The sequence below is a fragment of the Cynocephalus volans genome, chromosome 3 (assembly GCF_027409185.1).
Source record: "Cynocephalus volans isolate mCynVol1 chromosome 3, mCynVol1.pri, whole genome shotgun sequence".
NCBI classification, from domain to species: domain Eukaryota; kingdom Metazoa; phylum Chordata; class Mammalia; order Dermoptera; family Cynocephalidae; genus Cynocephalus; species Cynocephalus volans.
In genome coordinates, this window is record NC_084462.1 from 2003347 (window position 1) to 2030595 (window position 27249).

At 48.5% G+C, this 27249-nt stretch overlaps 2 protein-coding genes across 5 annotated transcripts; one reads left to right on the top strand and one right to left on the bottom strand.

Annotated features, from left to right (window-relative positions):
* Nucleotides 1-2055: 2055 nt before the first annotated feature.
* On the bottom strand, nt 2056-20795 carry NOSIP (nitric oxide synthase interacting protein). 2 transcript variants are annotated; one of them, XM_063089693.1, is made up of 9 exons: nt 20697-20795; nt 6856-6926; nt 6177-6282; nt 4755-4836; nt 3399-3558; nt 3196-3308; nt 2872-3059; nt 2651-2759; nt 2056-2334 (listed from the first exon to the last, which is right to left on the bottom strand). In XM_063089693.1, exons 2-9 carry the CDS (start codon nt 6923-6925, stop codon nt 2263-2265), a joined length of 900 nt encoding a protein of 299 aa, XP_062945763.1. In that variant the 5' UTR covers nt 6926; nt 20697-20795; the 3' UTR covers nt 2056-2262. The 2 variants fall into 2 exon arrangements, with proteins under 2 accessions (XP_062945763.1, XP_062945762.1); XM_063089692.1 differs by having other exon boundaries at nt 3381-3558.
* PRRG2 (proline rich and Gla domain 2) lies at nt 20789-27230 on the top strand. 3 transcript variants are annotated; one of them, XM_063089697.1, is made up of 7 exons: nt 20789-20887; nt 22461-22558; nt 22732-22907; nt 23079-23118; nt 25204-25339; nt 26220-26366; nt 26678-26776. In XM_063089697.1, the coding sequence occupies exons 2-7, from the start codon at nt 22474-22476 to the stop codon at nt 26694-26696; spliced, it is 603 nt and encodes a 200-aa protein (XP_062945767.1). In that variant the 5' UTR covers nt 20789-20887; nt 22461-22473; the 3' UTR covers nt 26697-26776. The 3 variants fall into 3 exon arrangements, with proteins under 3 accessions (XP_062945767.1, XP_062945764.1, XP_062945766.1); XM_063089694.1 differs by lacking the exons at nt 23079-23118; nt 25204-25339 and having other exon boundaries at nt 26678-27230; XM_063089696.1 differs by lacking the exons at nt 20789-20887; nt 23079-23118; nt 25204-25339 and adding an exon at nt 21560-21618 and having other exon boundaries at nt 26678-27230.
* Nucleotides 27231-27249: the final 19 nt, after the last annotated feature.

Consider the following 27249-nt stretch of genomic DNA (forward strand, 5'->3'; position numbering starts at 1 on the left):
TCCACTGCTTTCGATGTACAGTTCTATAAATTTTGACACATCAGAGTCCCGTAACCACCACCTCAACCAAGGTCCAGAACTGTTCCTTCATACCCTCCCCCAAATTCTCTCACCACACCCACTTTGGAGTCGATCTCTCCCCCCTACTCTGGCAACCAAGGATTTGTTCCTGGTCCCCTATAGTTTTGACTTTCCAGAATAAATCTTCCCATTTTTAAAACTTTACAAAGAATTCTGATTTTCTTGAAGTGTTGTTGTCTGAGCCTCTGAAGCTGGAGCCACCAGCAGGCATGCATGCCTGTGACCAGCCCCACCACACCCAGTTCTTGCTCTGAACTTTAGACCACTGTCTAAGGAACCTTGCTCAGAAAAGACAAGATTTGTCTCACTTCCCGTCTCTCCCTTCTGTTGCAGCAGAAGCTGCGGTTCCATTCGTGCCTCCTCTCCTGGGCACCTTTGAAATCTTAACCAACAGGCAGAAACCTATTTCTTTTTTCTTTTTTCCCTTCTCCTCCTTTCCCGTCCTAGAAACCTATTTCTTGAAGTGAGGACCCTGACCTCCCTGCCCCCCTCCCACAATGGTTGTGTCAATAGGTCTGTGAATAAAGGAGTGAGATTTAGGTTCTTTGGAGGAAATAAAGGTGCAAGATTGGAAACCCTTGGGATTTTTCTTTGGGACAGGGTGGTCTATGCCACATATGAACATGATCAGAGTTCTTAGGAGGCTGAGAGGAAACTGGAAGAACTCAGGGGTGGTTGAAGTGTCACAGAATAGAGGACAAGAACTGGGGATCTTTAGGGAAAGAGGGAATGATGTGAAGCACTGTGGGTCATAGAGGGATGGGGTAGGAGCTTGCTAGGTTGGAGAGGTCACTGGGATGGTAGACAGGGACAATTGTGGGAGGAGGGTACAAAGGATGGAGGTAAGGGCAGGACTGAGACTGGTGTCTGGGTGAACTTGGCTTCTATCACTTCCTTGAGCAGGTGTGACTTTGTGCATATTGTGCCTTCATGGCCTGTGGTCTGCTCTGTGAAATGGGTACAAGCACCCCTCTCCCAGGGCCTTGGCAAGGATTCAAGGGGACTGTAGACTGGCAGGCCCAGGTTACAAGGCTTCTTGAATATCAGTGGCAACTGGGCCGGTGGACTGGGGGCCCAGGAGTGGGGAATGGGGCTCTCCAAGACCAAGGGAAGATTCTAGAAGTGCCTGGGGGGAAAAATGCCAGATGTGGGGGACTCCCCAGGGTGCAAGGATGACACAAACTGCCCTCCTGCTATAAACCTTTCCCTGCAGCTAGATGCACTGCCTGGCCCTGCCATCAGCCATGGGACTGACCAAACAGCAGTCAAGGACACTTCATGGTCCTTGATTGCATCCTGGTCCTTTGAATTTCATCTGGGCATTAGATGAGAAGACCGTTTATTGAAATGTAAAGGTAGAGACTGTATGTGCACTGACCTCGCTTTGGTTGAAAATTTCATGTGTGCTCTCACAGAGAAAGACCACAAAGGACAGGACCTGGGTATCGCTCCCAGAGGCTGGAATGGTAAGCCTTTATTTCTTAAATCTTTGATTGACTGTATGTTGCACACTGCCCAGGGACTGCTTTGTGAATAAAAGGTTATTAAAACAGTTTTAAGGGCTGCCCCTGCCTTCCCAGTCTTCTGAACACCACCAGGCCAGATTCCCACTCTCCCCCTCCCCCACCCTCTCCCCTTCACTCTCTCTGCTCTTCAAATCTGCAAAGTTCTTTGCTGCCTCTGGGTCTTTGCACTTGCGGTTTCCTCTTCCTTTTCACCCTCCAGCAGCCAAATGTGGGGGAAGGGGTGTTCCTGACCATGTTTTCTAGGCTGGGAGCCTGTGGCTCTCTCACAGCACTTTATTTCCTCTGTGTGTCTTATCACGCTTTACTGCATAAAGACACGTGTTCCTCCTGGACATCTCCTGTGCTTTAAACTTGGCATCACTCGGGGAATCTTAAAAAAGGACTCCAGGCAATTTCTATTTAGCCTATTAAGATGGCGCCTTCATATGGTCGAGGCTCAGACTTTGACTTCTGGCTACTCTTAACCGATTTTAATGCTATGCCTTTGTCTTAGCGTGAGACCGCATTCAACATTCCTGGCCCACTCTTTCAAACTCGAGTCCTTCCAGCGTGCATGCCGTCGGAGCGGCTTCCTTGCCTACCACGTCTGGGGGCAAATGAAGGCACCACACGTCCATGCACACCCAAGCCGGTTTATTTGGTCTCCCCCGCGCACTCAAGCCTGCATCACGGGCCGCGACTTCTCCGCCTGCAGCTTCACTCCGGAGCCCGCGAAGCCTGTGCCGCCCTGGGGAAAGAGGGGAGAAGAGCGAGGTCGAGGCAGGGCTGGGGCTGAAGGCAGGGTTCCAGGTGGCGGTTGGGATCCTAACAGGGTCAAAGAGAGGTGGAACGAGGGTAGGAGGAGGGTGGGGAGCAGAACCCTGGGGCGAAGGAGCCAGGCCCAGAGAGGAAGCGAGTTGAGGAGGGGGCGGGGCCTAGTGAGAAGGGGCGGAGTCCCGGGGTAGAAGTGATTGCGTGGGAAGGCGAGTGGGCGGGGCCTCGTGGAGCAGGGGAGGAGCAGAGAGGACAGGAGAGAAGTGGAGAGGAGGCGGCGGGCAGCTCACCCGCTGCAGCACGATGATGTCGCGGTCTGTGAGCTTGTCTCCAGTTACTGGGTCCACCATGTCCTTCCGAATCAGCTTCTCCACGCACTCGAGGGTGACCACGGCCCCACTGCGGTGAGGGACTCCGATCAGAGGCCGCCCAGGAAAGCCACCCCCCCCATGCCTATTCCTGTCCCGCAGGTCCCCCTGTGGACCCTTCCCTCCCTCCCCAGGTGACTCACGAAGGCCGCAGCACGGCGCAAGGCGTGGCGTTGCTCAGGCTGTCGCGGGTCACTGCGCACACGTAGCGCTCGCTGCGCGTGATGAGCCCCACGCGGTCCACCGAGCCGTCGAGCGGCGTGAAGCGCACAGGTATCAGGTCCGACATGCGCAGCGGCTTCCCCGACATGGGGCAGGTCACCGTGCGCGACTGTGTAGAGGAGAGCCACAGGCTCAGCAGGCAGGGCTGGTGCCAGGTGGAAGGAGGGTGGAGTCCCTGTGAGGGAGAAGAGGGGGACCCCGGCCCTCTCTGGCTAAGTGGGTGCAGTGCAGCTGCGGGGGCTCACCGGCTTCTCCAGCTTGGTGGCCTTGGCCTCGGGAGTCAGCGACGGGATCCAGAAGCTGGGCAGCACTTTGTCCTTGCTTGGGGGACACCCGCTGGGCCCAGGTTGGGCATCATCTGTTGGGGAAGAGAGGGGCTCGGATACTGCGCCCTGAAAAGCACCCAGCCTCGTATCTTGCACCCACTCACAAGTTCGCTCCCTGTCACCTGGGCTGGTCCCCAAGGGAGCCTTGGACATGAAAGGGTTGAGGGGTCGGCTCACGATGGCCGCCTCCTTCTCCAGGAAGCCCCGCACTTGGTCCTGCGCTGCTGCCCGCTGCAGCTCTTTCTGCTCCTCTCGCTGGGCGCCCCGCTGTTTCTCGTAGGCCTGGCGGGCAGGCAGGGATAGTGAGCAAAGCATGTCCTGTGGGTTGTGAGTCTGGACCACCCTCAGGGAGGCTGGGGGTTGGTTCTTCCCATTTCACAGCTGGATAAACTGAGGCCCACACAGGGGTCCCTCTGACAAAGGCACTGTTTGGCTGGGGTTGGTGACTGCCTGGGCATGAACCTTTAACTGGCTGTACAGCATTCCATGGAGAAGCAGACTTGACATCCAGGGAATGAGGAGCTCATGTCTATGCAGCGGTGTGATGTGCTGGGCAGTGTGTGAGGATGAGGGGAGTTAAAGCCATCCTGCCTCAGCCCTGCCCTCACAAGGCACATGCCGGGAGGTGCTGCAGCTCTTGACACTGCCCTGGGGCCACCCAGCTGACTGAGGTAACAATGATAGTGACCGATGCCCAGAAGGGCCTCCACATGGTCACCATGAGGAGCAGCAACTGGACAGCCACCAGACCATGCGGAGGACACAGGCATAGCCATTCACTTGAGAAAAAAGCTGAACAACAATCTGATCCTCAGTGTTTCCTGAGCTTCAGGAAACCAGGCAGGAGAAGGAAGGAAATAGACCCACTGTGCCTCAAACAAGGGGATAAACAGGGTCCCCCATGCACCAAATTGGATTTGCCCATGGAAGGCCAGGCCTGGCTCTGAAAAAATGTCTGGAAGATTCTTATCTGTGTGCACTTCTCATGTGCCCTTCAGTGTCCTCTAATTCAGCCCTGTCTGCTCATTTTACAGATGATGAAACCAAAGCCCAGCGAGATGAGGTGATATCCACTCATATGGCAAGTCTTTACCAAGGACCTAGGACCACTGGGTGGGCAAAACTTGCTCCCCGCTCTCAGGGCCTGCAGCCTAATGGGGAGAGTGGGCCCATGTCAGACAGCTGCATGTAGAGTTACAACTGTGCCAACTGCCAAGAGAAGAGGCGACTATGGCAGACCTTTGGGGCCCTGGGCTAGCAGGTCAGAGGAGGCAGTGCCTTGGCTGAAATCTGGAGTGTGAGAAGGATCTAGCAAGAAGTGGGAGAAAAATAGTGTGCCGGGCAGAGGGAACAGCACAGATAAAATCCCACAAAAGAAAAGGAAGAAATGAGATCAGAGGGCCCAGGGTGGTTCTGCCTGTGAGCTCAGAATCAAAACTGCCTGCCCAGCTGTGCCCACTTCTCCTTATCCCCATCACCTTCATCTGCCGGGCAATCTCCTTCTTCTGGTGCAGAATGTACTCCAGGATTGCCTCACGCTCATACAGGTAGCCATCTGGGCTGCACAGAGAGGGTGCAGTGAGAAAAACATGGACCTGGCCCAGGCCACACAGCCAGGGGTTAATAATCACATGCCAAACATCAGCTCCCTGCCCTGGGTGCCCACTAGGCGTCTGACAGGCAGCATCTCACTCAATGCTCAGCTCAGCTCTCTGACGTGAATTCTTGTGCCAGGACCACACTGCTTTAATTCTTGTGGCTTTGTAGAATGCTGTGTTGTGTCGGGAAAGTCCTGTGCAGTTAACATAGCAGGCCTGGGTTGACCAAACCCCTCACTTTCCAAAGAAAAGAATGGCCCTTGACTGGCTCCTGGGAGGGAAACTCTAAGCCTCTGGAATGTCCTGCCTGGTAAGACTGTCTTTGTTTATCTGGGGCCTTGGGCATGCATAACAGCTTGACCTCTGGAGGAGCTGGAGACTAAGGTCAGCCACATGTATAGTCAGCCAGGCCTACACGATTGAACCCTGATAAAAACCCTGGACACCACTAGGGCCGGCCTGTGGCTCAGTTGGGAGAGTGTGGTGCTGATAGCACCAAGGCCACGAGTTCAGATCCCTATATAGGGATGGCCGGTTAGCTCACCTGGGAGAGCGTGGTGCTGACAACACCAAGTCAAGGGTTAAGATCCCCTTGCCGGTCATCCTTTCAAAAAATAAATAAATAAAATAAAACCCTGGACACCAAGGCTTGGGTGAGCTTCCCTGGTTGGCAATACTCCATGTGTGTTGTCACACATCACGGCTGGGAGAACTAAGTGCTGTTCATGCGACTCCACGGGAAGAGGACAGCTGGAAACTTGTGCCCTGGACTCTGCCCTATGTGCCTTTTTCCTTTGCTGATTTTAATCTGTATCCTTTCATTGTAATAAACTGTCACCATGAATATAACAGTGTGGCTGAATTCTATAAGTTTTTCTAGCAAACAGTTGAACCTGAAGGTGGCCTTGGGGACCGTGAAAGACAGTTTACTCTCACTACTATCTCATAAAATATACCAGTAATTGAGCGCATATTTAGTCATTGGACTAAGCACCTTATACCTATTATCCTGCTGGAGCCTTTGCCCTACCATTAGAGGCAGGTAATGGCAAGTTCTACACAATGTGAACTGTTACTATGGTCCAGGCAACGTTCCAAGAGCCCCATACCCTATTATAAATGTATTCTTTTCCATGTGCTATCAAACAGATACTTGGATCATGCCCATGTTTCAGACAAGAACACTGAGGCTCTGAGAGGTTAAATGGCTCACCCTGGGCACCCTGGCTATGTAGGTGGCCCCCTCTGTGCAGTTCCCTTGCCCTCCCTACCCTAACCCTGCAACCCTGGTTCCCAGCTCACGTGACGACAGGATCATGGCAGGGCTGCAGGGAGAGGCAGCAGCAGTCAAAGTCCTTTACGGCATCCCGGCTCAGTCGAATGTTCTGGGTTCCATAGCCTGAGGCCGCTGGGGACACAGATGGGCAGAGTGATGGAGGGGCAGAGGGACAGGAGATGTGCCTCTCTACAAAGTCCAAGAGAGAGGCACAAAGAGAACTCAGGGGTGAAGGTGGGGGTGGGAAGACTCAGAGAGAAACAGGCAGTCAAGAGCTGTATGTCTATGTGTTTTTTCAGCAGGGGCTACACAAGCCACAGGAAGGCGTTAATCTCCAGAAGGTAAGTGACAGGCCCTGTCACTGAGTGGCAGCTTGGTGGAGTTGCTGCCAGCTGACTCCCCTTGGCTTTCCTGGCTGTGTCCAAGCTCTAGTATCTGCACCTCTTTGGGCCTCAGTTTCTTCCTCTGTAACATGGTGAAAACAGCAGTGATACCTCGCTGTCACCATGCTAGGAGGTTTAAATGAGTTATGTACAGAAAGCACATAAGGAAGTACCTGCCAGTGGGGGAACTGGAACGTGGGCTGTTACTAGTATACGGTCATGGACATCAGTGTGGATGGGGGGGCGGGGACAGGGACACACAGAAAGCAAAACCAGAGGCGTAAAGTGAGATGGTGACTTCGGGACACATTTGTGCCTGTACCTGTGTCCTTCTTCTTCTCGTGGTAGGTATAGACAGCACCTGCGGTGCAGTTCTTGCCGTGCCTCGTCATCCTAGGGAGGAAGGGACAGTTGCAGGGCTGTGGTGACTGGAAGCAGCTGGTACATGGAAGAACTTTATGGCCCTCAGAGCTGATCTGCACCCTCAGATGGGAAAGCCGGGGTCAGGGCAAGGGTGAGAGTGAGAGGAGAAACCAGTGGCGTGGGGTCACCATGCCTCCTCCAGGAAGTCTCCCTTCGAGACTGACCTAAACTCATTTATATACTAAAAAGCAACCTTTAGCGACAAAAGAACTGCTTGTTTGGAGGTTGGGAGGGGTGACCGGGTTCAAATCCCGGCTACTACTTCAGACTAGCTAGCTGGGTTGTCTGTGCCATTTAATGAAAAATAAAAAAAGAGGAAGGGAAGACACACACACACACAGACACACACACAGACACACACACACACACACACACACAGACACACACACACACAGACACACACACACAGACACACACACACACACACACACACACACACACACACACACACACACACACACACACACACACACACACACACACACACACACACCCGGGGCCCATTAAAAACAAAAACAAAACTTTTTATTCTGGAACTTTTCAAACACATTCGAAGTAAACAAGAACCCGCACATACCCACCGCCCAGGTCCAAGGACTGTCAACACTCTGCCACTGTGCTTTGATCATCACCCCCGACAACTGGGTATACAACCCACGTCCCCACTCCCACTTTGTAAGTGGATTTACAGAGACATAATTCACATACCATCAAACTCATCCTTTTAAAGTTTACAATTCAGTGGTTTTTAGTGTATATAGAGGTGTACTGCCTCTATCTGTACTGTCACCACTATCTAAATCCACAACATTTTTATCACCCCACAAAACACCCAGTACTCATTAGAAGTCACTCCCCTTCCCTCTGTCCTCGCCCCCAGCCCTGGGCAACTGCAAATTACTTTCTGTGTCTGTAGACTTGCCTAAGGTAACCCTATGTTTAACTCTTTGAGAAACTGCCAAACTGCATTCCACAGCAGCTGCACCGTTTTATAATCCCAACAGCACTGCACTGGGGTCCCAGTTTCCCCATGCCTCGCCACACTCATCATTATTTGTCCTTTGTATTAAAGCTGTCCTGATGAGGTAAACATGTCTCGCTGTGGTTTTGATTGCATTTCCTTAATGAGTAATGATATTGAGTATCTTTTCATCTGCTTATTGGTCATTTGTAGATTTTCTTTGGAGAAATGTCTATTCAAATCTTTTGTCCATTTTAAAATTGAGTTATTTGCCTTTTTATTGTTGTATTGTAAGACTTTTTTTTTAGATATATTACACACACAAGTCCTTTGTCAGATCTACAATTTGCAAATATTTTTTCCCATTCTATGGGTTGTCTCTTCAGTTTCTTTTTTTTGAGCAGGGAGCGCAGCGGGGAGCAACTGGCTGGTAAGGAGATCCAAACCCTTGACCTTGGTGCTGTCAACACTGCACTCTAACCAGCTGAGCTAACTGGCCGGGCTTCTTTTCAGTTTCTTGATGGCATCCGTTGACACACACAAGTTTTTAATTTTGATGAAGTCCAATTTACCTATTTTTTTCTTTTGTTGCTTATGCTTTTGGTAGTGTATCTAAAAGACATTGCCTAACCCAATATTATGCAGACTTATCCCTGTTTTCTTCTAGGAGTTTTACAGTTTTGGCTTTTACTTTTAGGTCTCTATTCCATTTTGAGTTCATTTTTGTGTATGGTGTGAGGCAGGAAGCCCAATTCTAAGATTAGAAAACTTAAAAGAAAAAAAAGAGAGAGAGAGAGAAAACTTGAGGCCCACAGTGGCTGGTCAGCCTTCACCAAGACTCCTTGGCCAGTAAGCAGCTGGAGGGCCAGCCAGCTTAGCAGCCGGCATTCATTTTTGTCCTTTAAAAAGATTTACTAAAATGATATACTTACTTCACTCATCTCTAAATTGGCATCTAAAAATTCTCCTAAGCTTAAACAGCTGCAAAGGATACAATTTCCAGCACAATGTATATCTGTAGCTGATGGAATCTAAATACTGTAATGATTTCATACCTGTCATCATCCATCTGGAAAGTGCAAGAAAAAGCTTTGCTTTAACAGAAGGCAATTTTATATGTCCTGTTTTTCTCTTTGAACTTGTATTTCCATCCTAATTCTCTCCCTGCCACCCATCATACCTTTTATGCTCAAAGATATTTTAGTGATCACCCTGTTATATTTCTTTGCGAGAAAAAATATGGGGGGGCGGGAACTGGGTGACTGGGAGAATAAAAGGAAAAAGAAAAAAGAAAAAATACGGACAGGAAATTATTTAAACATTTTCCCATAATCCCTAGGCTCTAAGAGTCAAAATATTCTTCTAGACTGGTGGTTCGCAAAGTGTGGTCTTGGGACCCCTGCACTCCCCAAGATATTTCTAGAGAGGGCCGGCCGTGGCTCACTCGGGAGAGTACGGTGCTGATAACACCAAGGCCACGGGTTTGGATCCCTATATAGGGATGGCCGGTGGCTCACTTGGGAGAGTGTGGTGCTGACAACACCAAGTCAAGGGTTAAGATCCCCTTACCGGTCATCTTTTTTTTTTTTTTTTTTTTAAAGATATTTCTAGAGAGTCTGCAAGGTCACAACTCTCATCATAACACACCCTTGACCTTGGTGTTATGAACACCGCACTCTAACCAACTAAGCTAATTGGCCAGCCCCACAACAATACTAAGACATTATCTGCCTTTTTCATTCTCATTCTCTCACCAGTATACAGTGGAGTTTGCCAGGGGCTGCATGAGGTGTGGTACTGCAACACTAAGTCTATGGTAATTTGTTACAACAGCGATAGGAAACTAACACAGTCATCAGGGAAATGCAAATTAAAACTTCACTGAGATACCTCTGTACACCCACTGGAAAGGTTACAACTAGACAGACCGGTGCAGGTGAGGATGTGGAGCTGCTGGAACCCTCATCCACTGCTGAGGGGAATGTAGACTGCTACAACCACTTTGGAAACCAATTGTCAGTATCTTCTAAAGCCGGGCATATGCCAACCCTGTAAGCCAGCAATTCCTCTGCTACAAATATACTAACTGAAGGGCATACCTCTGCTTACCACAAGACACATACCAGATCTGGGTGCTGGTTACATGGACATGTTCACTTTGAAAAGCCACTGGGCTGTACAGTTATGCCTTCTGTACTTCCCTGTACATATTATAAGAAGAAACTGATTGTAGGGGGGATCACCACTCCATCTTGGCGATCATTCCCCATCAGTTCATCAATCACATCCTCGTTCTGTACCGTGGCTGCCGAGTCGTCCTGGCACAGAAACTCCCCCTCCGATTTAACCCTTGTGTATGGACATCTCTGTGTCCACTACCACACAGCTGCAACAAACAGCTTCATACCCAAGGTAATTTGCACATGTGCAAGGTATTCTCAGGATAAATTCTTTAAGTAGAATTGCTGGCTCAAAGAGTATGTGCGTTCAAAATTTGGTTAGAATTTGCCAGTTGCTCTCCATACAGACCGCACAGGCCAATACACCACCACCAACATAGGAGATCCTATTCCTCACGCCTTAGCCATAGGGATTCCTGTGACTAGCTCCAAGCTGTGCCCATGTCCGCGAGATACCTCTAGCACCTTGCTGTGGAAAATACCTAGAAATCAGGGAGAAATGTAAAATCTTGCAGTCGAAAACCACAGGGCTTATAGAGAAAACAGGGTTGTGGCACAACACTCATAAGTTTAGTCAGTGACCCGTAAAGAAAAAGACAAGAACCTAACAGGAAAGGGGACGACAGTTTTACACATGTTAAATGGTTAAGAAATATCTACACACTCCAAAAAATATAGCACTTGACTGTGACAAAGACCTGAAGTTTGCTGTGAAAATGGGCATTGAGAAGGGAGCACCTTGTGAGTTACTGTGAGGTAGTAGAAGGAGGGTTATCTGCAAAGTGACAGAAAGTTCTAGTACCAGATGTGGATGGGTGTGACTACTAAAGCATTGGGGGAACTGAGGCAATGGTAGATGTTTGGGGTATGTGCACGGGTGTGCTTTGTGTATTCCTACACGTTCATTTCAGCTGAGTGCAGCTTTCTGGATTTGCCTAGTCTTCTCATGGATTCGAGTAAGTAAATGTGGAATTTGTCTTATGCTCAAATTGTTCCCTAACATAGCAAAAGCACTGGAATAAATTCATGTTTTCAAACAAGTGTTACAGCATGTAACTCCAACAAATCAACAAAAAAACTCCCAGCTTCCCACATAGAAAAATGAGCAGAGAGGCCGGCCCGTGGCTCACTCGGTAGAGTGCGGTGCTGATAGCACCAAGGCCACGGGTTCGGATCCTATATAGGGATGGCCGGTTTGCTCACTGGCTGAGCGTGGTGCTGACAACACCAAGCCAAGGGTTGAGATCCCCTTACCGGTCATCTTTTTTAAAAAAAAAAAAAAAAGAGAGAAAGAAAAATGAGCAGAGGATAGGAAAAGGGAGAAGAAACTCAAAAGCCTACCAAACTTATGAAAAGACGCTCAAACTCTCTTCTAATGAAAACTATAGTGACATATTATTTCACACTTATCGTGTTGGCAGGTGAAGCTTTGAAAGCTGGGTAATTCCAAGGCTTGGTGGGGTTGTGGGGGTCACAGGGACCGTTGGGCAATGCTGGTGGGAGTGTGGACAGGCTCAGCCACCCTGGAACACACGCTGGTGGTACTTTGGTAAAAGAAGTGTGTACAATTCTGCATTCAGGAGATATTCTGCATTCTCAGAGATATCCATGAGGGGGACTATAGGAGGATGTTCACAGCAGTGTTATTTATACTGGAGGGAGTCAAAGGCCACTGAATGTCTTCCCTGGGAGAACAAAGAGTAAAACGTGGTGACTGATCATTACGGGAGACTACCTGGCCATGAAATGCAACAGACTAGCATAGTGAAAAAGGTGAAAAGAGTAACTAAAGCAAGAACTCAATACCATGTATGTAAATGAAATCTACAGGTGCACGAAATGACATTTTAGAGAGCATCTACAAACAAAAGGCTGCACATTACACATCTTAGAGTAGCTGCCCACGTAGGGAAGGGAACAGAGTAGAGGCTAGAGATAAGCACAAGGTAAACAAAGGAAACAACGGCCGGGGAGGGGAGGGTTGTTACATGGATCAGCAACCTGCAGAGGATTTGCAGCATGACTTTCTGCCTGGCCGTGAGTGCAAGGTTGGTTCCCCACTCCTTAAGGTGACCCTGGGCTGCCCATTTCCTTTCTCTGAGCCTCAGTTTCCTTTCGTGAAAAATGGGGATATAGTTTTTGTACTTGGAGTGCTGTGAAGACTAAATGAGATCATGCTCAGAGCCCAGCACGTGGGAACGATTTTCTCCTGCGGCCACAGGCAAGTAGGATCCAGAAGCTGGGGCAGGGGCGGCACAGCCATGGGTCCCACAAATGTAAAAAGCAGCTTCATCTATCGCCCCCTTCTGGTTACTTTAAAACCTTGCCTTTCACATTCAACACCTGCAACACAAACTTCTTAGAGCTATAGATCTCTCTCTCCCCCTACTGGCTTTCTTCTCCTCAGAAGCCATTTTTTAATTTTAGGTATATAGAATACATAGAATAAATGCACAGACCTTTACAGACCTTTGCATTTTGACAAATGTATACAACCTCATAACCAGCACCCTAATCGAGATACAGAACACTTATGTGACCCTAGAAAGCTCCCTCACGCCTCTTTCCAGTCAGTGTGCCCCCGAAGAGGCCACAGTGCTGTTTACAGAAGCTGAACTTGATGAAATACCCCAACTTGCCCCCTGGCCCCCTCCACCCACCAGGCCCTACCTCCGACTCCCCTGCTACCCCAAGCTTCTGGAGTAAGTGTCCAGCACTGCCTCCCCTCCTCACCTGCCACCCATGCCCAGGCCTGCCCCCGCTTTCCCTCCAGTCCCTGCAGTTGCCACTCATGTAGGTCGCATTGACCTCCTCATGGACAAATTCCCTGCTCTATTCTTAGTTGTCAACTGCCTTGACCCCTCTGCGGTATTTGGCATTTGGAGCCTCTGCCTTCCCAGAGACAAGCTGGCTGGGTGTCTCAAGGCCAAGAACTGAGATTTCTACATGTATGGGGAAACTTTCCCTCCAAGAGTGGGAGGAAAGATATAGAGGGGGTATTTCTTCAGTTCGCAACAACCTGAGACTTAGAAGTGAAGCCATTTGACTAGAGCTGTGGTTCTCAAAGTGAGGTCCAGGGTCCCTGGGGGGTCCCTAAGATACTTTCAGGGAATCCACAAAATTATTTCCATAATAATACTAACATGTCGTTTGCTTTTGTTCTTCTTATTCTCTCATGAATGTACAGTGGAGTTTTCCAGAGGCTGCATGACATGTGAGGATGTCATTGCTCTGACCGTTAAACCAAATGTGTGTTTGTGCATTCTTTCTTGGGTTTTAAAAAGGTATCTTATAATGCAAAGGGAAAGAAACCAGGCACAAAAAGCTAAATATTATATGACTCCATTAATAGGAAATGTCTAGAATAGGCAAATCCTGAGACAGAAGGTAGATTAGTGATTGCCATAGGCTAGCGGGGAGGGGAAGGAATGGGAAGTCACTGTTAATGGGCACAGGGTTTATTTTGGGGGTGATGAAAATGTTCTGGAATCAGAAAGTGACAATTGTTACACAACATAGTGAAGATACTAAAGCCCACTGAACTGTACACTTATGTGGGTAAATTTCATGATATGTGCATTCTAGCACCAATAACATTTTTTAATGTCTCAGTTTTAATTTCTGATATGGCAGATTTTTGGGGGGGCGGGGGGGAGTTGGCCCTTAGTTATCAGCACCATGCTCTAACCATCTGAGCTAACCAGCCAGCCCTTGATACTGCAAGTTGTTTTTTTTTTTTTGGAGGCTGGCCGCTGCGAGGATCCAAACCTGATATGGCAAGTATTGATTGATGTAACTCACATAAACAAAAGTTCTCCCGAAAACTCAATGATTTTTAAGATCCTCAAACCAAAAAGCATGAGAACCTCTGTCCAAGTGTTAAAGAGTTGCCAGGTGGCAAGGCCAGGGTTTCGAAACTCCAGAAGCTGAGCTTTCACCCACCAAGCTATATTGTCTCCTCAGTAAGGCCAATTTCAAAATAGAAAACAGAACGACTGCCATCTGCTGTCACCAGCATTTCAGATAGGAAACAGCCAACACCAGCTATTGTTTAGCATCATGCCCACCTTACAGAGGAGGAAACAGGGTCACAGAATCTCTCTACTAGGAAGTAGCAGAGCCAGGATTTGAACCCAGGCAGCCAGGCTCAGGAGCCTCCCTCTTAACCAGGTGACAACTGTCAGTCCCCCCAGGAAGGTCACAATCTGAGAATAAAGGCCAACTTCTTTCTTTCTTTTTTTTTTTTTCTGGTGGCTGGCTGGTATGTGGATCCAAACCCTTTACCTCAGTATTATAACACTGTGCTCTAACCAACTGAGCTAACTGGCCAGGCCTAACCTGTTCTTTTCTTTGTACAAAGTCTTCGAAATCCAGAGTACATTTTACTCTTTAAGTACATCTCAATAACTCAGATGCTAAATTTCATTGCAGATACTTGACCTGTATCTAGGTTTCATAAAATTTACAGTTGCATACTAAGATTCCCATGCTCAGATTGCTTCAGACAGACTTAAAAAGTTTTCCAATAATTGAATCAAGGATCAGAGTTTAAATTTAAATTAATTAAAATGAAATAAAATTAAAAATTTGGTCCCTCAGTGATTCTAGCCACATATCAAAGTGCTCCATGGCCTCTTGGGACTAGCACTACTGTACTGAGCAGTGCAAAGAGCGCAGTACTAAGATGGCAAGACTTTTTAAAAACACGCCCACAGTGTGTAAAAATATTCATAATTCCTTACCATCATCTCCCATCCAGCTGTTCAAATTGCCCTGATTATCTCCCAGCTGTCTTCTTCTGCAGTCAGATTGTTTGAATCCTGAGCCAGTGGTTCTTAACCTTTGGCAGGGTCAGAGATCCTTCAAGAACCTGAAAGAGGCTACAGACCCTCTCCCTAGAATGGTGTGTGTCACATAGACCACTGTAAGCCATCGCAGAGGGGCAGAGGTCTCTGTGCTAAAGAGACCCAAAGGGTTAATTACACTCAACAAAATCACAGACAGAAATGTGACCCGTAGGGCTGGCCCATGGCTCACTTGGGAGACTGTGGTGCTAATAACACCAAGCCAAGGGTTAAGATCCCCTTATTGGTCATCTATTAAAAAAAAAAAAAAAAAGATATGTGACCTGTAGAAAGCACTAAAAAGAGAGTTCCTTAAGAGTGTAGTAAGCATCAGATTTTCGATTAATAATGGCTCACATTTATTTAAGAGATGCCAGGAACTGGGCCCTGTTCTAAGCATTTTACACATATTAACTCAGCCAAATACCACAACCGAAATTGTTGCTACAAACGTGGAAACAGAGGCATGGAAAAGATGCCCAAGGTTATGCAGCTTAGTGAGTCATGCAGCTGACTTTGACCCAAGCATCTGAATCTGTAGCCTTTTTTTTTTTTTTTTGTCTTTTTCGTGACCGGCACTCAGCCAGTGAGTGCACCGGCCATTCCTATATAGGATCCGAACCCGCGGCGAGAGTGTCGCTGCGCTCCCAGTGCCGCACTCTCCCGAGTGTACCACGGGCTCGGCCCTGAATCTGTAGCCTTGATCATCCACTTTGCCACCTGACTACAGGTGGCCTCAGGCACTGTGCTGGACTCTTGGAGTAGATGGCACAGCTAGTGTGCACCCTGTCTTCCCCTGGAAATACTATCCCCTTCTTCCTCCCAGGTTCCATCAAGGCGTGCCTCCTCTGAGAAGCCTGACTCTCCAGGGTTAGTTAGGTTCTCCTTGTGCTTGACAATGCCCTGAACTGCCTTCATTATAGCCCCATCCCCCTGTATTTTCCACTCCTGGATGGCAGGGACGGGGTTGGACTCCAGTCTGGGACCCAGCATTGCCAGGCACCTGCGAGGACCCAGAGATGTCATGATAGGATCAGTTAAATACCTTCAACCCTATGGCTGTGGAGAGGTGTATTATCAATGAACTAATCACCCAGCCAACCAATATATTAATCACAAAAGCACTAAAAGTATAGAAATCATCTCCTTCAAGCGCTTTTGTATCAGGCCCTGTGGGGAGCACTTTACACGTTTGAACACATTCGGTCCTCATGACAAGCTCCCCAGGTTGGCCCCATTTTATAGTTGAGAGATGGAGGCCCAGAGAGATTGGTGTCTTCTCAGTCTGTTCCTTGACAGACCGGCACAGAGGAGCTTTTTAAAATGGAATTTTGATTAAGTCGCTCTTTTAAACAGTTTTTTGGACATGGCTCAAGATAAAAACCAAACTGCTCGGACAATAAGTATAGAAGGAGTGATAGGAGAACCACCGTTTTGCAACCTCTGATGAAATAGTTGGCTCAAGCAGTGATTGTCTATGGATGCCATTAAGAGAGAGGCTGATGGGGACTGGATATTGACAAGGTTCTTTCCTACTAGAAAAGAGAAAGACATAGCTTTACAATGGCAGGTTTCAGCTGCTTCCACCTGTTTCAGTCTGCTTGAGCTGCCATAACAAAATACCACAGACTGGATAGCTCAAATGACAGACATTTCCTTACAGTTCTGGAGGCTGGAAGTCCAAGATCAGGGTGATAGCATGGTGGGTTCTGGTGAAGGCCCTCTTCCTGGTTTGCAGATGGCAGCCTTCTGTGACCTCACGTGGTGAAGAAAGAGCTCTCTGGCGTCTCCTCCTCTTATAAGGACACCATTCCCATCAGATTAGGGCCCCATCCTATGACCTGATTTTACCTTAATTACTTCTTTAATGGCCCTACCTCCACATACAGTCACATTGGGGGTTAAGGCTTCCACATATGAATTTGGGGGGAGGCACAAACATTCAGCCTATGATGCCACCTGGAGCACAATCACCCCCCCAATCAATCTCACCATCCCTGAAAGTGGGACAACCTGGCATTATGCAACATGAAGGTACCAGCTCTGATGTAATTATCCCCAAAACACTGAACCAAAATTTAATCAAGCTTTCAATTTAATTTCCTGATTCTAGGAAGTCAGGGGATATAGCAGGGATCAATAAAAAAAGGGCCAGATAGTAAATATTTTCTTTCTTTCTTTCTTTTTTTATTAGATAGTAAATATTTTCAACTTGCAGGCCATATAGTGCCTGTAAGAACTACTCAACTCTCCCTTTATAGCATAAAAGCAGTCACAGACAGGATATAAACAAGTGGGCATGGCTATGTGCCAATAAAACTTCATTTATGGATGCTGACATCTGAATAACTTATGATTGTCAGGGGTCACAAACTTTATTCTTCTTTTGATTTTTTCCAGTTATTTAAAAATGTTAAAAACCATTCTTAGTTTACAGCCTGTACAAAAATAGTTGGTGGTTATAAAAATCAGATACCTGATAAGGGAACTATATCTAGGATACATAAAAAAAACTTACAACTCAATAATAAAAAGACAAATAAACCCAATTTAAAAATGGCAAAGGATTAGAATAGACATTTCTCCAAAGAAGATATACAAATGGCCAATAAACACATGAAAAGATGCTCAATATCATTAGTCGTGAAGGAAAAGCAAACAAAACCACAATGAGTTACCAGTTCACACCCACTAGGATGACTACAATAAAAAGGACAGAAAATAATAAGTGTTGGTGAGGATGTGGAGAAATTGGAAACTTCATACATTGCTGCTGGGAATGTAAAATGGTGTAGCCACTTTGGAAAAGTCTGGCAGTTCCTCAAAAGGTTAAACATAGAGTCACCATTTGACCCAGCAATTCTGCTTCCAATAGGAATAGAAACATATGCCCACACAAGAACTTGTATACAAATGATAGTAACAGCATTCTTTGCAATAGCCAAAAAAGTTGGAACAACCCAAATGTCCATCAAATGACGAATGGATAAACAAAATGTGGTATATCCCATACAGTGGAATATTATTCAGCCTTAAGAAGAGTGACACAAAAGGGTTAGCTTGGTTAGTTAGAGCAAGATGTTATAACACCAAAGGTCAAGGGTTCGGATCCCTGTACTGGCCAGCAAAAAAAAAAAAAGAATGAGGTACTGATTCATGCTACAACAGGGATGAACCTTGACAATATTATGCTGAATGAAAGAAGCCAGTCAGAAAAACATTTATGTGAAATGTCCAGATTAAACAAATCCACAGAGCTAGAAAGTAGATTAATAGCTGCGTAGGGCTGGGGGTGGGAAAGACTGGGAGGAAATGGGGCGTGACTAGTCTATTCATGACTGACAGGGACGTTTCTTTTTGGGTGATGAAAATGTTCTAAAATTGATAAGACTGATGGTTGCATAGCTCTATGAATTATACTAGAAACCACAGAATTAAGCACTTTATGTTTCTTTTCTTTTATTTTTTGGCAGCTGGCCAGAACAGGAGTCGAATCCTGGACCTTGGTGTTATCAGCATCATGTTCTAACCAAATGAGCTGACCAGCCAGCCCTTGAATTGTACATTTTATTTTATTTTTGGTAGCTAGCCCATATGGGGCAGGGATCCGAACCTGCAACCTTGGTGTTATAAGGCTCTGCTCTAACCAACTGAGCTAACCAGCCAGACTGAATTGTGCACTTTAAGTGGGTAAACTATATGTTATGTGAATTATATCTCATAAAGCTGATTTATTTTATAAAAAGGTGACTGGCAGGATTTGACTTTGGGCTGCAGACTGTAGTTAGCTGACTCCTGGCATGGAAGGACAAGTGAAATGACCACAAAAAAAGCAAAAAGACGAATTCAGATGGTGGAATGATCAACAGAATAATTGACCCAGTTTCTTTAATGAATCAATTACACCAAGAAAAAAACAGGGTGAAATGGAGGGGTGACTGTTCCAAATTAAGAGAGATTTAAGAGACATAACAGAAGTCACTTGACCAGATCCTGATTCAATCAAGTCAACAGTTTTGTTTTGTTTTGTTTTGTTTTTTTAAAAGATGACCGGTAAGGGGATCTTAACCCTTGACTTGGTGTTGTCAGCACCACGCTCAGCCAGTGAGCAAACCGGCCGTCCCTATATGGGATCCGAACCAGGGGCCTTGATGTTATCAGAACCGCACTCTCCCGAGTGAGCCATGGGCTGGCCCTTTTTTTTTTTTTTTTTTTAAAAGCATTTTTGAGACACTGGATTTGAACATGGACCAAAGTAATGGATAATATTCTAGAATTAGGGCCAGCCCATGGCTCACTTGGGAGAGTGTGGTGCTGATAACACCAAGTCAAGGGTTAAGATCCCCTTACCGGTCATCTTTTAAGGGAAAAAAAAAAAAAAAAAAATATATATATATATATATATATTCATTCATTCTAGAATTATGGTTGCTTTTGTAAAGTGCTATAATGGTATTGTGGTCATGTAAGAAAATATTCCCGGTTTGTACACTTGCATCTTGTTAAATAAAATTTATAGGAGGCCATTGGATTGGACTAGGCCCAACGGACCAAACCAAAATAGTCACTCATGTTAAAGTTCCAAGCTACGAAGCAGGAACTAAGTTGTTTATCTGACTTTCTGAGAAATCAGGAGAGAGATAGGTAATAGCCAAATTCCTATACAGGCCAGTTTTAGCCAGCATGGTAAGAAAGTCCACTCTGCTTTAACCTTTAACTTTGAAATAACCAATATGCTCTTTGTTTTCTTTCCGCTTTCCATAGCCCTTTTCTGTCTATAAAAAACCCAACTTCTGGCTGGCCGGTTAGTTCAGTTGGTTAGAGCACAGTTATAACACCAAGGTCAAGGGTTCAGATCCTGTACCGGCCAGCCCCCCCCCAAAAATAAAACAAACAAAAAACCCCAACCTCCTCTGAGGCTCAGCACAACATTCATTCTAATTTACAGAATGAGGTATTGCCCAACTCTAAAACCGCAAATCAAAGGCAATTAACATCTTTCAGCTAAATTTGTTGCAATTTTGTCTTCTGATAATTCTGAGGCAGTTAGGGGTGAAATGTCATGATGACTAGGATTTGCTTTAATATCTTTAAGTTAAAAAACATACATTCAGTAAATGTGGAAAAAATATTAATAATTGGTAAATCTGAGCGATAGGGATTTTTATCCTATTCTCTCACTTTTATATGTTTGGACATTTTCATAATGAAACATTGAAATAAAACTGCTTTAATGACCCTTCAAGCCCCAAATTCACACCGAATCAGCAGTACAAACAGGATGACAATCTGGACTGCCTGACTCCAAAAAAGGAAAACGTCAAACCCTACATCACCTCCTAGAGGGAGGGGCTGTCAAAAAAAAATGCAGGGAAGGCGACGGCGGGCGACTGTGCAATGCAGCACCACCCGCTCTCTCTATCACAGTCTGGGAAACTGTGGAGACCAGGAAAAGGATCCTCCTTTCTCAACTCCCACTCCTCAGACCCCCAGGAGTCTCCGTCCTCTCCTTCCCCTGGAACCCCCCGGCCCATCAGTACAACTCTCAGGAGAACTGCTTGATGCACTGTCGGGTACTTCCAGGGGATGCTGGGAAACGTAGTTCGGCTTCAAACATGGGGCGCCCAGAGAGCTCTATTAATGACTGACAGGTAATCGAGAATCCGAAATCATCCGGTCTTCCTTAGGACTCCTGGCCTCAAGCCTGCGGGAAGGTAATTCTAGCAACACTATCCCTCCACTGCCTGGAACTCACCTCACAACCGACTCGTCTTTCCTTTGTCGTTCTTCAACTCTGCCCTACACCGGAAAGGAGCACGGTTTCCCCTCTCCGCTCCGCCCACTTCCGCCTGGCAGAAGAGAACGGAAGTAGAGCTGCCCCTAGTTGCGGAGGTGCCTCGCCTGGCTTGATAAATTCTGCTTTCTTCTCTGTCTCCCTCCGGAAACGTGAGTGGCAACTCTAAGGTTCCGGTTAATGAAACTGGCGTAACTATGGGGAGGGCTTAGTATGTACTAGGCATTTTCCAGGGTGGACGATTTCCTGCTTGATTCCCAGGCTTTCAGTCTTTACCAGCCAGAGTTTACTTCCTCCAGAGATTAGGAAGCCCACTTCCCCAAATATATCATTCACTTTTCTTGCTGCATCTTGAGACAATTGAGAAGGGACAGGTACTTTGTTCCTATTTTATAGACAGAGCAGTTGAGAAATGGGAAGTCAAAGACGTTCAAGTCAACCTCAAGAAACGGGGATTTACTCCGGCACCGCCCAGCTATACCAAGGACCAAGGCATACCGTTCCCGCCAGTTCCTAGATATCTAGAGACCCAGACATTTATTGCCCTAGCTTAGCCTAGCGAGTTCCAGGTAGGGGAACGGGAGGGAGGAGGAGGCGCAACTCCAATCCCCTCAGTGCCCCACGGTGTCTGAGACCCTGGCTCTTAGGTACTTCATCCTAAGGTCCCTTTAAATACTTTGTCCCTTACCTGAGTCCCGCCCAGGGCAGGTAATCGCAAGCCCCGCCCCCCTGCCAGAAACCGAGATCGGGCCTGGTTATAGGGAGTGGGGCACCCCTCCTCCCTCTCCCCTCCCCTCTTCCCTGCCCCACTTCACAGCTGGTGGCAGCTGGCCGAGGAGGCCCCGATTAAAGAGGAGGGGGCAGTGCTCACAGGTCTGGGCAGGTAAGTGAATGTCCCTGGAGGCAGAGCCTTGCTTAGAGACCCTGGTATCCTGGCTCCCTGCCCCTCCAAGACCCAGGAGTTTGGGGCCTCCAGAACCTGGAGTCTGGGGCCCCTGCCCCCTTATCACCCTGGAACAAAGAATATAGGCCCCTGCTCCTGCCTCTCCTGTAATCTTTGATCTCTGTGGGTGGATGTTGCAATGGACACACAGAGGTGTAAGTGGAAGTTGCCAGGAAAGAAGGAATCCTGATCACCAGTGGACATGTTTATGAACACCTGCTATATGCCAAAAGCTGTGTTGGGGACTGCAGACACAGTGGAGAAAAAGATAAGCTCCCCACTCCCACTCTCATCTTTGGAGGTACACTGCCTTCCCTTAAATCCTGGCTCTGACACATGCAAACAGTGTGACCTTGGGCAAGTTCTTTTACCTCTCTGTGCCTCAGTTTCCTCATCTATAAGTGGGGATAATAATAGGACTGTTGTAAAAATTAAAATGAGTTGATATAGGAAAACAGTGTTCAGCACAGAATCCAGGCTAGGTAAGTGTCTGCTATTATGAACATTCATGACCACAGAGTCCTGTCAGGGAGACCTTCCCTCATTCCCCAGGGGCTGAGCCACTTATTATCTATACCACATCTGAGGGCTGACCCATGGCTCACTCGGGAGAATGTGGTGCTGATAACACCAAAGCCATGGGTTCGGATCCCTATATAGGGATGGCTGGTTAGCTCACTTGGGAGAGCGTGGTGCTGACAACAGCAAGTCAAGGGTTAAGATCCCCTTACCGGTCATCTTTTGTAAAAAACAAACAAACAAAAAACCACATCTGATTCCAGCTGTCCATAAAATATGAGGGGCCACCCCTCTCTGCTGCTGCTATACATGGGATTGACCACCTGCCTGGATACCTCACCTGGTGATGAACAAGACCAAGGTGAGTGTCTAGGGAAAGAACTGGTGTCCAGGTGCCTGATATCTGCCATCCCCTGACCCAGAAACCCCTGTCTCTAGTCCCCTTCTTCCCCAGGACCCCATAGCTCTCTATCCCATTATGTCCCCAGCACTAGGGACCCTCTATTTTTCTGTCGCTCTTGTCTTTGGGCCCAGGGGTCTTCCTGGGCCCCCCAGATGCCCAGAGCTTCCTGGGCAGCCGTAGCCGAATTCCACGAGCCAATCACTGGGACCTGGAGCTGCTCACACCAGGGAACCTGGAACGGGAGTGTCGCGAGGAGAGGTGTTCCTGGGAAGAGGCGAGGGAGTACTTTGAAGATAACACGCTGACGGTGAGTACTTCGGGACCCTGGAGTCTGGGGACCTCTGTCTTCTCCGGGTCCTGGGGGGGGAGGGACCCTCCTCCCTGGAGTCTCAGAAATCAGGATAGGCTGGTTTGAGGCGTGTGAATCTCAGTTGAATTGCTGCTTTTCCCCCTTCTCTTTCATTCCTACCCCTTTAAGGAGCGCTTTTGGGAGACCTACATCTACAATGGCAAAGGAGGTGAGATGGTGGGGGAGCTGAAGCCCTTTTCTTCTCTGCAGCTAAGGCAGCCCCTTCCCATGGAGGACAAACTAACATCTGCCACCTGAAATCTGGCACAAGAATTGTCTGCTCCCCCACAATTCTGTGCTCCCTGAAGATGGTTGTTAAAGGAGTCCCCTCCTTTCAGACTAGAACCCCTGCCTGTGGAGGTCCCATGTTCCCAGGAAGGCAGAAATGGGGGTGGAGGGAAAAGTTATAGCCTTGAGGCCTATCGGGCCTTAGGCTCAGAGAGGCAGGTCCACCTGAGCCTTTCTTTGGAGTCCAGAGCTCCAGCCCCTTGGGCGGCTTGGTTGCTAGGGGATCTGCTCCCTAGCAACGGGGCTAGGGGACGAAGGCTGGCCATCCTCATCTGCCCAGTTTGCCCGTCCCCAACCCCTTCTCTGAATTCTGAGGCCGCATCTCGGCTTGCAGCCTTGTTACTAACAGGGGCTTCTCCTTAGCAACGGGGCCTGGCCAGGCCAGACAGAGGAAGCTGGAAGCACTACCTGGCTGGTTTCTCCTCCCCGACAGCCCCATCCCAGCCTCAGCCTGGTTGCTAAGGAGGCTTTCTCCCTAGCAACCACACCTAGACAGGCTCAGGACCCAAGGCCTCCTGCCCACTGAAGGACCACCCTGCTGGCACCAGATGCCCCGCCATTCTGTGGCCTGGTTGCTAGGGGAGGATGCACCTTAGCAACAGGCCCTAGGTCTGGGCTGGAGTCCTCACATTGGAGCCTGGTTGCTAGGGGAGGTAATTCCTTTGCTACAGACATAGTGAGGCCTAGTGGCTCCTTGAATCCACCTGGAATATGCCAAATCAGGAGGACCCGCCTTCTGAGAGGAGCTTTTTGCTAAGAGGGCTAAAAAGCCTGGGGTTTACTGGTTGAGGAAAGCCCCCTCTACCCAGTACCAAAGGAATTTTCCCCAGCAGCACGAGTTAGCAAGGCCTCAGGAAGCCTAAGTTCTCCCTGTGCCCCCTTCTCCATAGACACAAGGCCTTGGATTGCTAAAGGGGCTGCACCTTAACAACAGGTTCATGTGAGTTCTAGATACCTAGTGATTTGTGGGGGAGGTCACTAAACTCCTCCAGTGTTAAGTGAATTTTTCCTAGCCTCCTGGTAAATTCAGAAGCCTTCCTGTGGATTCTGCCCTTCCTTCAGAGTTCAGGTCTGGCCCCTCATTGGCCTGGTTGGTAAAAGGGGCTATATTCCAGAGCAGGCAGAGGTGCCAGATAAAATATAGGAATTGCCCACCCCTCCCACAGTCACATGTGAATTTCAGATACACAATTAATAATTCTTAAAGTATAAGTATATCCCAAAAAGTGCATGAAATATACTTACACTAAAAAATTATCTGTTGTGGACCGGCCCGTGGCTTGCTTGGGAGAGTGTGGTGCTGATAACACCAAGGCCACAGGTTCGGATCCCTATATAGGGATGGGTGGTTAGCTCACTTGGGAGAGCGTGGTGCTGACAACACCAAGTCAAGCATTAAGATCCCCTTACCAGTCATCTTTAAAAACAAAACAAAAAAATTATCTGTTGTGTATCTGAACTTCGCATTTAACTGGGTGTCCTATATTATTATTTGCTAAATCTGGCAATGCTCAGTTTAGGGGCCTCTGGAAGCATACAGCTACCTGAGCTTCCCATGCTACCTTCAGTGTGTCAGCTGTCCAGTTAGCAGATGGATCATTTCGGAGGCTATGCCCCCTGACTGTGGGGGACTTGAACCATCCCATGTCCAGGGAGGGCCTCTGTTGTCATGGGGATATGGCTACTGTATTTTCTAGTCTCAGATGAGGTTATCACAGGCCCTTTATGCATTTGATCTCATTGACTTTTCAAAGCTTGTGGAGTGTGGGTTATGGTTCCCATTTTACAGAGCAGGAAATGGAGGCACAGAGAAAGAAGTCAGGGATATTGCCTGAGGTGACAGGCCTAGGAAGTGGCCCTAGCTCTGCCTTGCTTCACAACCAGTACTCATCCCTCAGGGGAAGGAATTTGGATGCTGAGGTGGGTGGCAGCCCTTGAGGCAGTGGCTTCCCCATCATTTCCACAGGGCGTGGACGAGTGGACGTTGCAGGCCTGGCAGTGGGGCTGACATCCGGTATCCTGCTCATTGTCCTGGCCGGTCTGGGAGCCTTTTGGTATTTACATTGTCGAAAGGGCCGAGGCCAGCAGCCCTGTCCCCAAGAGTAAGGAGGCTTCAGGGAGGAGGGAGTGGGGGTGGAGAGCAAGGAGTGGGGAAGAAGCGTAAGCCTGAGAGATGGTCTAAACACTGGGGGTACGTGGGTGCTGATGAAAGATCTGAGACAGTCATGTGGTGAGTGAGTCTGTGAGCTCCCTTATGTCCGGTTGTGGTGTCTGCCTGTCTAGATCCTCAGTACTTGGCACATAGGAGCTCTGTCAACATTTGCGGCCTGCCTGTCTTTGTGGTACCGGATTTCTGTGAGATTATCACTCTGGTTATCGTGTCTGGTGAGGCTGTTACTGTGCTGCCTGTGGTCCATGGGTGGCTGTGGTATGTCAGTTTCTATGGTGACAGGGTTCAGCACGTGTTTGTGTGTATCGGTGTGAGTTGTCTAGGTGTGTTTTTCTCACTGGCAGAGTCTGAGAGGGCATATGAATGAACATCAGTCTTAGAAGTATTGTGGGCCTGTGTGGTTTTTTAGGATGAGTTTGTTGTAAAAATGGATCTGGGAAATTTGTGACTGAGTATATCTCTGTGTTGTGTTCCTGTTTGTATGGGTTTGCTAGGTTCTATTTATGTATGTGTCTGTCTGCCTCTCTACAGGACTGTCTTTTTCTGCATTATTCTGCCTGTATCTGGTGCACGTGTCTGTGAATGAGAGTCTGTCTTTGTGATTGATTTCTGCATTTGCCTGTCCATGCACATCTGCCTGTCACTTCGAGGTGCTTTCCTGTGTGTAGGGCTTAGGCTGAAGGTAACCCTCCTTTTCTTTGGCCATCTCCTATCCACCTCTGTCCCCCTGGCACCCTCAATGTCCCTGTCTCCTAGGTCTTCTCTCTCAATCCTGTAAGTTTCCCTTGCTGACTGTACCTTTCTGTCCCCAGGGTCGGGATCATCAGCCCTTTGAATCCCCCGAGCTCTGTGGACCCACCGACGCCCCTGCCGCCACCCCCACCCCCGGGCCTACCCACCTACGAGCAGGCATTGGCTGCCTCTGGGGTGCACGACGCACCGCCGCCTCCCTATACCAGGTATGAGGCGGGGCTTATGCTCGGGGGCGGGGCGAAGAGGGGAGGGCACTGTCGGAGGAGGGGCGGGGCTCAAGGGTGAGAGTTTCGGGTTTATTACCTGGGGCGGGGCTTGGAGCGTGGGGGCGGGGCCCTATGCAATTGTCTAGGGGCGTAGCCCAGTGTTGTATGTGTGGACATTATAGGGGGTGGGGCTTGTACCCAGGGGGTCCCGGATTGGTTGAGAGGCCGAGGGCGGGTCGGAGTGTTGTGGTTGACGCGGGGGGAAAAGGCAGCCGGATCTTTGACTCCCAAGTGTGCTCCTCCTCTTGCAGCCTCAGAAGGCCTCACTGAAGAACTGCCTCGGACTCCGGGCTCCCCGAACTGTGCCCCTGATTCACACCGGATTCCGGAAGTCCTCAGGCCTCGTAGACTCTGGAGCTGAGCCTGGGACTGGGGTGGGAGTAGGGGTCGGCTGGCCCGAGGCCTACCCTGGCACACGTGTTTCCGCCGCGTACGGATACACGCAAGTCCTCAGCCAACGTGTTCCCACGTCCCGGCCCCTCGCGGGCCCCCACGCCTTCCTGACAGTGGGAGCAACCGCCAGTCCCGCCCCCGGGGTAGGCATGCGCGCGTAGAAACTCGGTCCCAGAAGCCCAGGCCGGGTATGCAGTCTTCCGTGTGTGGCCAGATATGACCCGACCATCGCCCTCCAGTGCCATGGGCTACGCACACGCAGAGCCCCGCTTGTGTAAACGTTTGTCTTCGTTCACTCCCGGTGCGCGCACAGGGCCGCTTGGTATCCCCGGGAAAGGGTGGGGGGCATATTTGCAAGCGTGCTCAGTGGGGGCAGGCTTCCATTGCACCCGGGGAACTGTAGTTGAGCTGTTGCCCTAAATAAAAACCC

Excerpts from the sequence above, each read along its gene's own strand:
- NOSIP (XM_063089692.1), bottom strand. The coding sequence starts at position 6,925 with ATGACGAGGCACGGCAAGAACTGCACCGCAGGTGCTGTCTATACCTAC. Across the intron at positions 3,559-4,754 it reads AGATTGCCCGGCAGATGAAG|GCCTACGAGAAACAGCGGGG; the intron begins GTGATGGGGATA and ends CCTGCCCGCCAG. Across the intron at positions 2,335-2,650 it reads ACATCATCGTGCTGCAGCGG|GGCGGCACAGGCTTCGCGGG; the intron begins GTGAGCTGCCCG and ends CTCTTTCCCCAG.
- PRRG2 (XM_063089694.1), top strand. The coding sequence starts at position 22,474 with ATGAGGGGCCACCCCTCTCTGCTGCTGCTATACATGGGATTGACCACC. Across the intron at positions 22,559-22,731 it reads TGGTGATGAACAAGACCAAG|GGGTCTTCCTGGGCCCCCCA; the intron begins GTGAGTGTCTAG and ends CTTTGGGCCCAG. Across the intron at positions 26,367-26,677 it reads CCGCCGCCTCCCTATACCAG|CCTCAGAAGGCCTCACTGAA; the intron begins GTATGAGGCGGG and ends CTCCTCTTGCAG.